The sequence below is a fragment of the Coregonus lavaretus genome (genome assembly GCF_964263955.1).
Source record: "Coregonus lavaretus genome assembly, chromosome: 20".
Classification (NCBI taxonomy): Eukaryota; Metazoa; Chordata; class Actinopteri; order Salmoniformes; family Salmonidae; genus Coregonus; species Coregonus lavaretus.
In genome coordinates this window covers 37,035,871-37,053,232 of record NC_140007.1, presented here as the reverse complement: position 1 = coordinate 37,053,232, position 17,362 = coordinate 37,035,871, and the positions used below count along the sequence as shown (strand labels likewise).

At 45.3% G+C, this 17,362-nt stretch overlaps 1 protein-coding gene across 1 annotated transcript; it reads right to left on the bottom strand.

Moving 5' to 3' along the window:
- Positions 1-1,373: 1,373 nt before the first annotated feature.
- On the bottom strand, positions 1,374-16,384 carry LOC311147406 (nck-associated protein 5-like; the record flags this gene model as incomplete). The annotated part of the gene is made up of 11 exons (XM_084184106.1): positions 1,374-1,849; positions 2,123-2,271; positions 10,127-10,420; positions 10,595-10,670; positions 10,835-10,952; positions 11,481-11,893; positions 12,061-14,730; positions 15,052-15,144; positions 15,680-15,799; positions 15,932-16,039; positions 16,217-16,384. The coding sequence occupies 11 exons, from the start codon at positions 16,382-16,384 to the stop codon at positions 1,586-1,588; spliced, it is 4,473 nt and encodes a 1,490-aa protein (XP_084040232.1). The 3' UTR covers positions 1,374-1,585.
- Positions 16,385-17,362: the final 978 nt, after the last annotated feature.

The window sequence follows — 17,362 nt, the reverse complement described above, 5'->3', positions numbered from 1 at the left end:
CAATAGTGGGGGAAAAAATAACATTTTAAGAGCTCAAGATGAAGGAATCAGTACATTAGTGTGAACTGATAAAGAAAATAGAATTATTTATTGGTATTATATTGGTAATGAGTCCTTGCATGATCAGTGTTTCAGCGCCCTGTAGTCTAATAAATACAGTAAGATATTTTGGTGAGGGTTGGGGTAAGACTGATGAACAAGGCATATTCAATTTCAACATAAGATTTTATTTTTTGTGTGGGAATGTTCGATATTGTCATCTTATCTGTGTATTTCCTAGTACTGAGCGATTAACCGAAATGTCAGTTATTTTTCGTTTTTAAACTAATTGACTGACGTCCGTTCAATTATTTGCATCCATTTAGTTTTTTTTTTCTGAGCTCAATGCGCAGTTTCTCTAGAGATAAATCAGATCAAGCCCGAACTGTGCGATGTAGTAGGGAGTTGTAGTTTCCAACAGGTCAATATTCTACACAATTTAGCGCAGAAAACGTGGTAATTAACTACAATGACCATAATCCATTACGCGGCTACTTGTTCGGTCCGTGTTTCTTTTATGCCCGCTACCTTGGGTTAGTGTGAGGCAGACAGAAGAATGCGCGATCGAGATGGATGGGGATAGAGAGCACTTGCTTCGTGAGGTATCAGTACCTGACAATATATGATCTAAGTGATTGATAGTTGGTATTCAGCAGTCATAAAAAGTATGCCTTATTTATTTTGAAGAACTACTAAAATAGGGATTTTGTCAGACAGCATAGGCAGCAGCTCAATATAGATGAGATTACTTGGAATGGAATAATAAAGTAATCATAAAACAAATGTAATATACACAACTGAAATATTTTAAAGTAATGTGAATAAATGGTTAATAAGTGATAAGCAGTAAGGGGCAGTCACTGACAAATGTAAATGTAACTACCATCATTGGACTTTAATTGTTTTATTCTGTGTTACAGTATTCAACCCACATAGTGCATTTAATGCAAAAAAATAAATAACAAATCGAAAACAGTGATTATTTTTTAATAATTGAACCGAAAAACCCTAATCGCTCAACACACTATTTCCATAATCCTACAATGATATAAATAACTATTTTGGTTAGCAGTGTGTTCAGTTTGTCCAATTCTCTCCTGTCATAAAACAGTATTATTGTGAATAGTCTATCCTTTGGGTTGTAGTTATCCTGAGGAGAGGTTGGTATTTCCAGTTAACCTTGAAACATAGCTGGTGAGAAAGCATACATGAAAGTTCTAAGGGGACACCATCTTATCACAGTCCATATTCCTCTAATGGTGGTCAGCGTCACATGTACCCTTTTCACACTACTGAGACAAACTGACAAGGGTCGGACCAAGCTGTATCCGGCTGGCCTGGTTAATCATCCGCCATAGTAGCTAGAACCATTCTGGAAAGAACAATGTGAAAATAAAATATTGGAGCCCAATATGGTTCAGGTTGGCACGATACTGTGAAATGGGTATATCTTAGCACAGTCCATATTCCATGTTCCACTAAGGTGGGTCAGTCGGTACCATAGTAGGATCTGCAGATCACCTGTCTTTCTGCTCCCCTGTCCCCGTCATCCCTGGCTGCCACAGGAAGAGAGGCTGTCATAGAGAGAGTCACTGAGCGACTCGGGGGTCTCTAGGACCTGGGGGCGGCTGGGGGAGAGGGCCTCCTCAGGCCTCTCCCTCACCAGCTCCAGGCCCGCCTCCCGGCCAAGGCCCATCTCTGGGGCACTGGGCGTACTGCGTATCTTCCCCCGTCGGCTCAGCCCTGTCTGGGCTGGCACCGGCAGACTGCTGGGGTCTATGTTACGAGATCCAGAGGAACCACAGGCCTTCTATAAGGGAGGGAGGGAGGGAGGGTAGGAGGGGAGGGGAGGGTAGGAGGGGAGGGGAGGGGAGAGTAGGAGGGGGGAGGGGAGGGGAAGGGGGGGAAGGGAGGGGAGTGGAGGGAGAGGGGAGGGGAGTGGAGGGAGAGGGGAGTGGAGGGAGAGGGAGACTGTCAATAGTAAAATATCACACATCCACAATACATTTTTAATAATCATATTCTAAATTAATTACAAATGCAAAATGGTTAGTCTGACATTATTATCATGTTTTCAACCAACCCCTCTAAATGGGGATCCATAGGGGGCCGTCTCCACCTCTTCCTCCACGGCCAGGTACATCTCAGTGGACCCTGCAGGGGTCTTCAGGTTGGGGAAGGTCCAGGTCTTGGAGCGGGGGGAGAGCATGTGAGCTCCATAGGCTTCTTTGTCTGCAAAGGTTACAAAGATCATTTTATTCAGAATTATTCTAAATGAAAGTCCATACATAAAGTACATTGTTAATGTATAAAAGTCATTCAAGGAGAAATTTGCTTTTTTACCAAATCTATTTTTGATGTAAGAATGTACGTGATTGGTGTGTTGTAGAAGGGTCCAGACACTTTTTTTGCAATTTCACTTGTTTTTGAGAAACTTACCCCAACCAGCGATTAACTTCCTCATCCTCGTTGTGCAGTATGGGGGCTCTGAAAAAACATGAACAAATGCTGCAAAAGCACCCAAATACATCCTTTTAGAAACGGAAATGCGCTCAGTATGGTGATGCAGGTCTTTAGATGTTGTACACATGAAATTGTCATTCCGAACTTTATCCGCAACATTATATTCAATTTTGTGCGACTCAAGCCGTTTCCCCTATTCAGCTGTTCCATCTCAAGAATGACTCCACTATCATTATAAAACCTTCATTATAAAACCTGCCGACAAGGGAGGTGTAATAGTGATGCAAAATGCTGCAGACTATGAAAATGGAATTCTGAGAACTCAGTGATAAAAATATATATATATACACACACACACACACACACACACACACACACACACACACACACAGTGGGGAAAACAAGTATTTAGTCAGCCACCAACTGTGCAAGTTCTCCCACTTAAAAAGATGAGAGAGGCCTGTAATTTTCATCATAGGTACACGTCAACTATGACAGACAAAATGAGAATTTTTTTTCCAGAAAATCACATTGTAGGATTTTTTATGAATTTATTTGCAAATTATGGTGGAAAATAAGTATTTGGTCAATAACAAAAGTTTCTCAATACTTTGTTATATACCCTTTGTTGGCAATGACACAGGTCAAACGTTTTCTGTAAGTCTTCACAAGGTTTTCACACACTGTTGCTGGTATTTTGGCCCATTCCTCCATGCAGATCTCCTCTAGAGCAGTGATGTTTTGGGGCTGTCGCTGGGCAACACGGACTTTCAACTCGCTCCAAAGATTTTCTATGGGGTTGAGATCTGGAGACTGGCTAGGCCACTCCAGGACCTTGAAATGCTTCTTACGAAGCCACTCCTTCGTTGCCCGGGCGGTGTGTTTGGGATCACTGTCATGCTGAAAGACCCAGCCACGTTTCATCTTCAATGCCCTTGCTGATGGAAGGAGGTTTTCACTCAAAATCTCACGATACATGGCCCCATTCATTCTTTCCTTTACACGGATCAGTCGTCCTGGTCCCTTTGCAGAAAAACAGCCCCAAAGCATGATGTTTCCACCCCCATGCTTCACAGTAGGTATGGTGTTCTTTGGATGCAACTCAGCATTCTTTGTCCTCCAAACACGACGAGTTGAGTTTTTACCAAAAAGTTCTATTTTGGTTTCATCTGACCATATGACATTCTCCCAATCCTCTTCTGGATCATCCAAATGCACTCTAGCAAACTTCAGACGGGCCTGGACATGTACTGGCTTAAGCAGGGGGACACGTCTGGCACTGCAGGATTTGAGTCCCTGGCGGCGTAGTGTGTTACTGATGGTAGGCTTTGTTACTTTGGTCCCAGCTCTCTGCAGGTCATTCACTAGGTCCCCCCGTGTGGTTCTGGGATTTTTGCTCACCGTTCTTGTGATCATTTTGACCCCACGGGGTGAGATCTTGCGTGGAGCCCCAGATCGAGGGAGATTATCAGTGGTTTTGTATGTCTTCCATTTCCTAATAATTGCTCCCACAGTTGATTTCTTCAAAATAGCTGCTTACCTATTGCAGATTCAGTCTTCCCAGCCTGGTGCAGGTCTACAATTTTGTTTCTGGTGTCCTTTAACAGCTCTTTGGTCTTGGCCATAGTGGAGTTTGGAGTGTGACTGTTTGAGGTTGTGGACAGGTGTCTTTTATACTGATAACAAGTTCAAACAGGTGCCATTAATACAGGTAACGAGTGGAGGACAGAGGAGCCTCTTAAAGAAGAAGTTACAGGTCTGTGAGAGCCAGAAATCTTGCTTGTTTGTAGGTGACCAAATACTTATTTTCCACCATAATTTGCAAATAAATTCATTAAAAATCCTACAATGTGATTTTCTGGATTTTTTTTTCTCAATTTGTCTGTCATAGTTGACGTGTACCTATGATGAAAATTACAGGACTCTCTCATCTTTTTAAGTGGGAGAACTTGCACAATTGGTGGCTGACTAAATACTTTTTTCCCCCACTGTATATATATATATATATTACTTTTTTTTAAATACATACAAAAATGTGACGCTTGGCATTCAGGACAAAGAGTTCAATCTTGGTTTCATCAGACCAGAGAATATTGTTTCTCATGGTCAGAGCCCTTTAGGTGCCTTTTGGCAAACTCCAAGCGGGCTGCTGAGGAGTGGCTTCCGTCTGGTCTCTCTACCATAAAGGCCTGATTGGTGGAGTGCTGCAGAGATGGTTGTCCTTCTGGAAGGTTCTCCCATATCCACAGAGGAACTCTGGAGCTCTGTCAGAGTGACCATCGGGTTCTTGGTCACCTTCCTGACCAAGGCCCTTCTCCCCCGATTGCTCAGTTTGGCAGGGCGGCCAGCTCTAGGAAGAATAATGGAGGCCACTGTGTTCTTGGGGACCTTTTTTGGTACCCTTCCCCAGATCTGTGCCTTGACACAATCCTGTCGTCTCGGAGCTCCACGGACAATTCTTTCGACCTCATGGCTTGGTTTTTGCTCTGACATGCACTGTCAACTGTGGGACCTTATATAGACAGGTGTGTGCCTTTCCAAATCATGTCCAATCAATTGAATTTACCACAGGTGGACTCCAATCAAGTTGTAGAAACATTTTACAGATGATCAATTGAAACAGCATGCACCTGAGCTCAATTTCGAGTCTCATAGCAAAGGGTCTGAATACTTATGTAAATAAGGTAAAAAGCTGTTTCCACTTTGTCATTATGGGGTATTGTGTGTAGATTGAGAAGAAAATAATAATGTAATCCATTTTAGAATAAGGCTGTAACGTAACAACATGTGGAAAAAGTGAAGGGGTCTGAATACTTTCCGAATGTACAGTATATCTAGGAATGTTTGAAAAACAGGTGGTGATGAATCCAGAACCTTTCTCCCCAATATTTTCCTCATTCTGAGATATATTTGGATGATATTTCCTGATCTATGCAGGGACCCAGGAAGAACTCAGTTTTCTTGATGTGTTGGTTATTAAGGACAAAACCTCCCTCTCTACAGATCTCTACAGGAAAACTACGGAGAGGAACACCCTCCTTAAAGGTGACCGCTTCCATCCACGTCCACTCATTAAAAGTCTCCCTGTAAATCAATTCAGCCAAATTATTAGGATATGTAGCTCTGATGCTTCTTACCAGAAACAGACACAGCCCTTCAAAACGATAATTGGCATGTTTTACCCAACTGTCTTTATACCCTTCAACCAAAAGTAAAAGAAAAAGCTGAACGTGTCCCCTCATGCTTCAACCAATACTCACCCTTGGGGAAGGCATTTAAGGACATTATCAGGAAGCACTGGTAAATTGATGACACTGACCCACAACTGAAACCCATCTTTAAACAACCCCCATGTATGGTCTTTAAAAGAACCCCAAATGTGAGAGACATTGTGGTCAAATCTGATCACACACACAAGAGAAAAGGGAAACCTTGTCCAAGAAGGTCCTAGAGGGAAATTACAAATGTGGCTAATGTGCTCAATGTGACTCACCCACCCCGCACACGACAAAGATTTAAGATCAGTGTCCTTGTGGTCAGTCCTACATAGGGAAAACCTGCAGACCGGGATCTGTGACCACCGCAGCAATATACGGACAGGTGAGACAAAAAACCCTGTTGCTTTTCATTTTGTACAAGCTGGACATCCTATGAGCTCTCTGAGATGCATTGGAATAGAAATAGTCAAGATATCGTGCAGCGGAGGGGATATTGAGAGGATACTACTTCAAAAGGGAATATTTTCTGTAAATACTGTATTTATCACATTCCTCATGTATGGTTATATACAGTGAGCTCCATAATTCATTGGACAGTGACCATTTTTTTGTTATTTTGGTTCTGTACTCTAGCACTTTCAGTTTGAAAGGATACAATGACAATGAGGGTGAAGTGCAGACTGTCAGCTTTAATTTGAGGGTATTTTCATACATATCGGATGAACCGTTTAGAAATTATAGAAGCTTTTGTACATGGTCCCCCCCCATTTTCGGGCATCAAAAAACATTGGACAGTTTAACATAATGTAGAATAAAGTAATCATTGTTAATATTTGGTCGCATATCCTTTGCATGCAATGACTGCTTGAAGTCTGCGATGCATCGACATCACCAGACGCTGGGTATCTTCCCTGGTGATGCTCTGCCAGGCCTGTACTGCAGCCATCTTCAGTTCCTGCTTGTTTCGAGGACTTATTGCCTTCAGTCTCCTCTTCAGCATGTAAAATGCATGTTCAATTGGATTCAGATCCGGTGATCGACTCGGCCAGTCAAGGATTTTCCACCTTTTGGCCATCAAAAACCCCTTCGTTGCTCTAGCAGTATGTTTACGTCCAATGAGTTTGGAGGCATTTGGTTTTATCTGAGCAGATAAAATACACTGCTCAAAAAAATTAAGGGAACACTTAAACAACACATCCTAGATCTGAATGAATGAAATAATCTTATTAAATACTTTTTTCTTTACATAGTTGAATGTGCTGACAACAAAATCACACAAAAATTATCAATGGAAATCAAATTAATCAACCCATGGAGGTCTGGATTTGGAGTCACCCTCAAAATACAAGTGGAAAACCACACTACAGGCTGATCCAACTTTGATGTAATGTCCTTAAAACAAGTCAAAATGAGGCTCAGTAGTGTGTGTGGCCTCCACGTGCCTGTATGACCTCCCTACAACGCCTGGGCATGCTCCTGATGAGGTGGCGGATGGTCTCCTGAGGGATCTCCTCCCAGACCTGGACTAAAGCATCCGCCAACTCCTGGACAGTCTGTGGTGCAATGTGGCGTTGGTGGATGGAGCGAGACATGATGTCCCAGGTGCTCAATTGGATTCAGGTCTGGGGAACGGGCGGGCCAGTCCATAGCATCAATGCCTTCCTCTTGCAGGAACTGCTGACACACTCCAGCCACATGAGGTCTAGCATTGTCTTGCATTAGGAAGAACCCAGGGCCAACCGCACCAGCATATGGTCTCACAAGGGGTCTGAGGATCTCGTCTCGTTACCTAATGGCAGTCAGGCTACCTCTGGCTACCTCTGGCCCCCAAAGAAATGCCACTCCACACCATGACTGACCCACCGCCAAACCGGTCATGCTGGAGGATGTTGCAGGCAGCAGAACGTTCTCCACGGCGTCTCCAGACTCTGTCACGTCTGTCACATGTGCTCAGTGTGAACCTGCTTTCATCTGTGAAGAGCACAGGGCGCCAGTGGCGAATTTGCCAATCTTGGTGTTCTCTGGCAAATGCCAAACATCCTGCACGGTGTTGGGCTGTAAGCACAACCCCCACCTGTGGACGTCGGGCCCTCATACCACCCTCATGGAGTCTGTTTCTGACCGTTTGAGCAGACACATGCACATTTGTGGCCTGCTGGAGGTCATTTTGCAGGGCTCTGGCAGTGCTCCTCCTGCTCCTCCTTGCACAAAGTCGAAGGTAGCGGTCCTGCTGCTGGGTTGTTGCCCTCCTACGGCCTCCTCCATGTCTCCTGATGTACTGGCCTGTCTCCTGGTAGCGCCTCCATGCTCTGGACACTACGCTGACAGACACAGCAAACCTTCTTGCCACAGCTCGCATTGATGTGCCATCCTGGATGAGCTGCACTACCTGAGCCACTTGTGTGGGTTGTAGACTCCGTCTCATGCTACCACTAGAGTTAAAGCACCGCCAGCATTCAAAAGTGACCAAAACATCAGCCAGGAAGCATAGGAACTGAGAAGTGGTCTGTGGTCACCAACTGCAGAACCACTTCTTTATTGGGGGTGTCTTGCTAATTGCCTATAATTTCCACCTGTTGTCTATTCCATTTGCACAACAGCATGTGAAATTTATTGTCAATCAGTGTTGCTTCCTAAGTGGACAGTTTGATTTCACAGAAGTGTGATTGACTTGGAGTTACATTGTGTTGTTTAAGTGTTCCCTTTATTTTTTTGAGCAGTGTATTTCTGTAGACTTCAGAATTAATTGTTCTACTTCTGTCTGCAGTCACATCATCGATGAAGACAAGTGAGCCTGTTCCACTGGCAGCCATACAGGCCCAAGCCATAACACCCCCTCCACCATGTTTGACGGATGAGGTGGTATGCTTTGGATCATGGGCATTAATTTTTTTTCTCCACACTTTCCTCTTTCCATCACTCTGGTACATGTTGTCTCATCTGTCCACAATACTTTTTTCCAGAACTCTTGGGGCTCTTTTAGGTGCTTTTTAGCAAACTGTAATCTCGCCTTTCTGTTCTTCAGGCTTATCAGTGGTTTGCATCTTGTAGTGTACCCTCTGTAGTCCTGCTGGTGTAGTCTTCTACGTATAGTAGACTTTGACACATCTACACCTGCATCCAGGAGAGTGTTTTTGATCTGTTGGGCTGTTGTCAGGGGGGTTTTCTTCACCATAGAGAGTATTCTCTGGTCATCCACTACAGTGGTCTTCCTCGGTCTACCGGGTCTTTTGACATAATTGAGTTCACCGGTTGTTTTTTTCTTGTTAATGATGAACCAAACTGTTGACTTGGGCATGGCCAGGGTTTTTGCAATGTTCCTGATTGATTGATTTTCATTTCTGAGTCTTATGACGGCCAGCTTCATTTGCATTGACACTGCTGTCTTCCTCATGTTGTCACACCCCAACAACAACCTCCAAAGGCAATAGCAAAGTCTAGAATCAATACTATTCATCAACAGCTCTCCTGCATTCACTAACGACACAAATGAATACACCTGCCTAACGACACACATCTGTGAAGCCAATTTAACAAATACTTGTAGTACCTTAAAATGGGGGACCATGTACAAAAGGTGCTGTCATTTCTAAACGGTTCATCCGATATGTATGAAAATGCTAGAGTACAGAACCAAAATAACAAAAAAATTGTCACTGTCCAATGAATTATGGAGCTCACTGTATTTGTATATATTGAATGTTGATATTGTGAACCGATATTATATATTTTTACCTCCTGTTTCAGGAAGTAATGTCACTGAGCACTGCCCCTATATATAGGACCTTCCACCTGGGGTATGGATGCCTGATGAAGACCTAAGGGTCAAAACGTTGTAACAAAATCACCTGGGAGCATGAACAGCAGTGTGCAGCGTTTTCATTTGTATTTTTTATTCTCTGTGTAGCCTGCTGCTAGAATGGACAGCGAGGTATCGCTCGAGTCGCAACAAAATTGAATATATCGTTGCGGATAAAACTCGGAATGACACAATTTTACTATACTGAGAGCTTTTCAGTTTCTTAAAGGATGTATTTGGGTATTTTTGCAGCATTTGTTCATGTTTTTTCAGAGCCCCCATACTGCACAACGAGGATGAGGAAGTTAATCGCTGTTTTGGGTATGTTTCTCAAAAACAAGTGAAATCGTATGGAAAAAAAGTTTCTGGCCCCTTCTATAACATGCCATTTACATCAAAAATAGAGATTTGGTTGTAAAAAAGCTCCAGTTTTTTTCTCTTACCGGTAATCATACTGAATTACGTATTACGGGTATATGTTTGATTTTGAGTATTGTGTGATATACAGTATTTGATTGAGTAACGTTATTGTGATTCATTTCATATTGTGATATACAGTATTTGATATTATGAACTGTGATGTATACAGTATTTCTCAGTACTGTACCTTCATGAATGACCCCAGCTGTTTGCCTGGACATGCCTTTCCCCTCCAGTACAGACCCGTACATTACCGGGGCAGTCATCTCTCTGTGAGGTTGATAGCACTGCTCCATTGATGAGGGCTCTCTGTCCAGGGTCCTAGCCCTCCTCCCTGCCCGGCCAGGAGAACCAGAGGAGCCATGCTCAGCTCCAGCCCCCCTCACCTTAGACAGGCTTCTCCCAGGTGTACCACCACAGTAGTCAGGCAGAGGGAAGGTGCCAATGCCACTGTCCAGGGTGTAGGTGGAAGCACCAGAGGCTAGGAGAGAACAGGGACAATCAGTTTATGTCCCTTCATGTCTCACAGGCTGATTCAATTCAAAACCTTCTCGAATTAGATTATTGATTAGATTATTTGATTTGTTAAGGTTTAACACAATCTGAGAAATACTGAATGCCTCCATAAAATGATTAATCTGATCAGTTTTCTTACCTGCGAAGTGATGAGAGTGAACTGGGTCAGCTAAATTCTCATCTGAGGGGACATTGCTGATCAGATGTTCTGAACCCTGAGTAAATAAAAAACAGTTCTCAAAACCCACTCACAGAATAAAGTGGAAATACTAATCTTCACTTGTACCTTCTCCATTCACACACACACACACACACACACACACACACACACACACACACAGTAAAGAAAAATACTAATTGTAATGAATCTGTAGCTTACCTTCTGCATGTCCTCTCCGCTGGTGGTGGTGTGGCTGCTGAACGGTCTGGAGGTCTTACAGTCAAAGGAGAGGCGTCTCTGAGCCACACTGATGCCACTGAAGTCCTTCCCATCCACCCTTTAGTCACACAGACACAACACAGAGGTAGGATGTTGTTCAAAAAGAGGATAGGCAACACAAACATTTGACCTTTTTAGATTAAGCTTGATTAAAGACGTACTCTGGCGATAAAAAATAAAATAAAATTCCTGTTAGAAATACAGTAATGTATGAGTGTATGTTTTGAGCAAAATAGTGCAAACTTAATGGAGTAAGCCATTCAAGGAGTTAGTCTGATGGTGCCCTCTGATGTCATCGGCCTCCCCCCTTGCTTGAGGCACAATAGAGGAGCAATAGAGAACAAAAGAGGAAAAGCCCCCACCCCCCACTTGTGCATATCAGAGGACACTTTGACCACCTATTGAAATGTGTCATTTATTAAGTAAATCAGGTGATAAATGAGCAGAAAAAGAGACTGGAGTACGACTTCAGATAGTGCTTGGCGATAGTTACTTTAAAAAAATAACTTAAGTTGTTTTACTTCAAACAAAAGCAATACAAAACCATCCTAAACATAGAATCCCATAGCTTATATCTATTCATCACCTGTTCAGTAGCTGCTGCATGAAGTTGTCTGAGCGCGCTCCCCTGTACATCACAGCCAGCTGGCCCTGTGATTGGTCCATCACCACCTCACAGGAGTGGCCCCTCCCAGACCGGTCCATCCCGACCCCCCCAACCCCGTTCACGTAGGCCCTTTCCTCCTCCAGAGCTCTCCTCAGACCCTCCGCCTTCTCCATCAGCATAGAGATATTCAGGCTCTCCACCCCCACCCCCTCTCCTTTAGACTTAGACCCAGCCATTTTGGAAGGGATATTCAGCCTCCACTCTCCACCCTTCTTCTCATCTTTGACCTTAGGTGGTGTGTCTGGTTTGCGGCTGAGAGCTGGGAGTTTGCTTTTCTTCAGGCCGAACCAGCTGGCGATCCCGTTAGAGGCCTTCAGTTTGACCTCAGTAACCTGTTCAAAGTCTTTATTTATCGAATTGCTGACAGCAAACACTCTGAAATACTTTATACTAACACATACAAAAATTCCAGCTCCAGATTGAATTAATTAGACATGTCACTAATAAATAATGCATAAGAAAAACAACATTATTTCACAGAAAAAACAAACATTTATACCTGTCCTCTGTCCTGTTCTGCCAGCTTCAGCATGTTCTCCTCGATACCCTTCATCACCTTCTCTTCGATGGCTGACGTGGGGCCAAGTGTGGGGCTGGGGACAATAGGGTCAAGGTGTCTCTTCTCCTCCTCCTGATGCGGTTCTGACGTTGGCATTGGGAGCGGGGGAGGAAGGCTGTCACCGTACACTGTGGTGTTTCTCTTCTTGTTTGTGTTGAGTTTGCTTCTGTCCTCTGGCTTGGAGGAGTACCGTGGGACCAGGGCCGGGGCCTCCAGGGTGGGCTTCCCAGTTCCAGCTGAGGGAGCCAGGCCCTGGCACGGTTTAGACGGGGACTTAGGAGGTACCTTGCTGGGGCTGCTGGTGCTGTGAGGGATGCTGGGTACAGGTTGTTTACCATGGTAAGACAGGTTCAGAGAAGCCGGGCATTTCATGTTGTTGCGTAAAACTATGGGAGTGTCAGTGTTTGGCGACGGGAGGCCCAGTTTACCTTTGGGGCTGTCCATCTTAGCCACACCCACTCTGGATGAGAGCATCTCCAGCTCCGCCTTGCCGACTGAAGAGCCAAAGAGAGACTTAGCTGCTGGATCGTAGGACTGACAGGCACCTGGGAACTTCAAAGCAACACTACCAGGAATACCTTTATGCTTACCGTCCAGAGAGTCTGTATATTTTGAGTGTCTCTGCTCCTCTAAATTACCATCCACAGGCCTCTCCGCTGTCTTACTCCTGTCATCGTTAAAAGAGACTATACTCTCATCACTCGGAGGCTCTGGCTTGTCTACTGGCAGCAGCACATTGACTTGTAAATCCTCAGAGCTCCTCAGCTTGCCAAGTGCAGCCAGCCTGTCTTTGAATGTGTGACTAGACTCGGCTGGCTGCCTCCCAGGAGATGCTACCCCAGAAGGCCTTTTGGGAATGGACGAGGGATCATGTCTCTTGGCTGGGAGAGCTGGAGGCTGGGACTGGGAGAGATCAGAGTTCTGCATGGTGGCCTCTCTAGTATCCTGGTCCTGTGATCCTCTGTCTTTCATGCTGGCGTAGTGAGCTGGGCTGCCCTGAGACTGAGCTGCTCTGAGGGCAAAGGGGTTGGGCAGACTGTGGTGGCCGTGCCAGACTGGGCTCTCTGGGTTGCCATCCTGATCAGACGCAGATGAGGAGGAGGAGGAAGAGGAGGAGGAGTCTGAAGCAGGGGACAAATGTTGCTGCTGGAGACTCAGGACATTCTCTTTCTGTAGTAGTGAATTAATTTGCTTCCTGTCACTTTCTGTTATGGTATGAGAGAAAGATGATATGTTTACGTTCTCTGGGACCTTGGATTCTTCTACCTGAGCCGAGGTGGAGAGTTCCGACATGTTCTCGTAGTACGGGACCTTCTGCAAAGAGGCCCTTGGTGTGTGCGAAGTGCCAGGGGCCAGTGGATCAGGGACACCATTGCTGGCCTTGAGGGCCGAGAGGCTTCTGTAGCAAAGCTCCTTGGCTGGAGGGGAGCAGGCGTCCTCAGGCTGGGGCGGGGAGGTGGGGGCTGAGGCTGAGTGCGTGGTGGCTTGGTAGGACTCGGACCTGGCGGGTGGAGGGGGAGGCTGCCTGGTCCTCTCTGTGGTGGCGGCTCTGCGTGAGGGGACAGGGGAGTGGTACACCTCATAGTTGTTAGTGCGGCAGGGGATCTTCGATGTGCGGGTGAGCTGGGGGCTCAGACGGACAGGGCTGGCCCCTGCCTGGGTCCTCTCTGCCATTGTTGGGATCTTTAGGAACTTGAGGATCTTGGACGGGGAATTGATGGCAGCGGCTTTGACATCGCTGAGACAGGATGAAGGGATGGGGCTGAGGGCCACGTTGGCTCTCCCAGAGAGAGCCCCCTCCTCTGCTGGGCCACTGTCCTTCTCTGGAATAACTACATCACTCAACACGTTATCACTGTCATTGGAAGAGAGGAGAAACCCATTGGTTTCCAGCTCACAGTATGCTATCTGAGGATTGTCCTTCACTCCAGGGACAGGCAGCTGGGAGGTAAACAAACTACTATCCTCATCAGACTTCCCTTTAAGACAGCTCTCCTCCTCTGTGTCCTGGACCTGCCCAGTCTTTAATCCCGCCTCTGGGCCCTGATTGGCTGGACTAGTCTGATCTACAACTGTGACTGACAAGTAAGAGTTTGGACCTGCTGGTTGCTGGTGATCATTCATTGTCAGTTGTTTCTCCACTGATGTGCTCTTGATGTGGCATTCACTGATAGCAGCTGTGGTGGATATGCCTTTGACATGGTTCGGGGTCAAGTTGAGCTTTGCAGTACTACCACAAACATGGTTACATTTTACTGGACTGTCTGTGCTCTTTTTGAGGTGCGTAGGACATAACTGCCCTTCACCATTCATGTGCTGCTGTTGTTGCGTGTTGGAGTCTGAGCAGGAGCAGAGTGTCTGGTGCTTCTTACATAGGCCTCCAGCAGCCAGCACAGCCTCTGTGGACATCAGGACCTGGCTGTAGTCACAGAAGGTGATGCTGCCTGCAGAGGGGTGAAACTTGAGGGGGTCTGTCTCTTCCATCTTGCGGAGGACCTCCAGAATGTGTGCTTTCTTCTTGAAGAATGGGGACAGGGCCTCCATGGATGCAGCTGGGCCTCGGGGGGGAGTTGCTGGGGCCTGTGGCAGTGTGCGGTGGAACCCATTTCCCTGTGGAGAGAAAGATTGTCAGGTTGTTATTATGGGAGTGTGTTCTCAATAACCTAACTGGTTAAATAAAGGTAATTAACAAGATTGAAATCACTTCATTCAATAACACTTCAAGACTGCAGCCTCATTGTTTAACAGAGATTAGAAAGTCCAGGTCTCTTGAATACAATAGTGAAATAGAAAGAAAATGCAATTTCTTCTGAGAAACCTTGGACCCCACAGAGTATGTCATGACTGCTAACGTAACCCAGACAGTGTTTGACTCCATAGGAGTCTACAGCCATGTCTCAGGATTAAGTGCTAACAGTGCTCTGTCCTCACCTTGGCTTGTGCTTCGCTCTGTGACACCACCTGCTTGTCAGAGACATTGTGCAGCAGCTGTGTATTGTACACTGGGAGGGGTCCCGGCTGCACCTGTAACATGATATTCAATGCAATCATGTACACCACTTTAAGCACAGCATTGTTATATGAATCTATACATTACAACAACATGAAGCAAGAGGTATAACAGCTGAGAGATTCATTTCAAATACTCAGCAGAAGCCCTGAGACATGGGTGTAGATAGAGCCTCTAATGCCGTAGTAGTCTACAGCCTCTAATGCCGTAGGAGTCTACAGCCTCTAAAGCCGCAGGAGTCTACAGCCTCTAAAGCCGCAGGAGTCTACAGCCTCTAATGCCGTAGGAGTCTACAGCCTCTAAAGCCGCAGGAGTCTACAGCCTCTAAAGCCGCAGGAGTCTACAGCCTCTAAAGCCGCAGGAGTCTACAGCCTCTAAAGCCATAGTAGTCTACAGCCTCTAATGCCGCAGGAGTCTACAGTATCTAATGCCATAGGAGTCTACAGCCCGTAGGAGGCTACAGCCTCTAATGCCGTTGGAATCTACAGCGTCTAATTCCATAGGAGTCTACAGCCATGTCTCAGGGCAAATGGTGACGCTGCTTTATACCTGGTCGTGAGAGCTTGACTGGTTGGGTAGCTTCTGTTGGAAGAGCTCACACAACACTCTGTTCTGTCTCTCCAGGTCAAACACATGCATCTTCAGCTTGATGCACTCCTCTCGCAGATCCTACAAAGACACACAGAACACACACACAATGTATAGCACGATGACCAAGTTAACCACGATGACAACCCATGCCTTACTGCTGGTGGTTCAAAATTGTGTTTTGGCAATGGTGGATTGTTTGTTGTGAATTACCTTTTGGTTGAGCAGGGCTTGGACCACATGGTTGGCCACCTCATCCAGACATCTCTCATATGCTTCTCTTTGACTCTCATTGGCCAACACAAGAGCTGAGTTTTCTGCCTGGCAACAGGAAGACAATAGATTATTCATAAATGTAAATGTTTAATGTTAAAATATGTTTCTAAAATGTGAAAACATAAATAAATACACTGAATGTGTTGAAATTATATAATATTTAAAACATGATATAATTTGATATGTCTTGTATTCATTCAAGTGTGATGGTGGTTGACTCACCTCCAGCTCTCTGAGTCGGTCCATCAGTTCTCCGCTGTTCTCCTCTTCCTCCAGGTAGTCCTCAACGTCTCCCTCCTCTTCCTCCAGGTAGTCCTCAACGTCCCCCTCGTCTGACTCCAGGTTTTCATCACACATCCTTGGTTCTGTCTCATCAGACATGGTTCTCATCTGGAACACAAGAAGGTGGTTCCTAATGTTACAATCGTCTCACAAAACAACAATGCACTACGTAACCACAAGCATAAGTCTACCTTTGCCTTGAGACATGGCTGTAGACTCCTATGGCATCTAACAGCTAGGCACCATAGGAGACATAACAGCCTCATCTCAGGGCAATAGTCTACCCCAAATAACAGGGAGTGTCCACAGATAAAGACATTTCTCTTCTGAGAATGGAACAGTAAATCCCTCTAGTGTCAGGTTCTTGACGATGGAGAGATGTAACACTATTCTGCCACGTTAGACTGGATGTGTGGATCAGATAAATGTATAACTGATGTATCCATCTGTTGCTGGCTTTAGGTAGATAACTGAGGTGTTAGGGTTCAGGGACAGCTGTAAGTAGAGGGGAAGGTATATAGATGTACCCCTGGGCTTCTCAGGAGCATTAAATAGTGTCAGGGAAAAGACAGACCTAATTCATTACTGAAATCCTGCCAAGTCATCCCCTTCAACGAGCGCTAAACAGACCGTGCTAGACAGGTCACGTAAAGTAAACCATACAGTAGGTAACAAACACAAACATACTGTAGGGATGAGTCCATTCTAGAACATACTGTCAGGATGAGTCCATTGTACAACATACTGTAGGGATGAGTCCATTCTAGAACATACTGTCAGGATGAGTCCATTGTACAACAAACATACTGTAGGGATAAGTCCATTCTACAACAAACATACTGTCGGAATGAGTCCATTCTAGAACATACAGTGGGGATGAGTCCATTCTAGAACATACTGTAGGGATGAGTCTATTATAAGTCTATGGAATGAGTGCTGTGAAGTGCGAATTGAAAACACCCCAGAGGTATTACCGGTACTGAATAATATTATTGGCCCATCCTCAACCTCACAGCCAGTCTGAGATCTCAGCAGCCCTATCTAAACGGATGTATTGAGCTGTAATCGACTCAGCAGCAAGGCCAA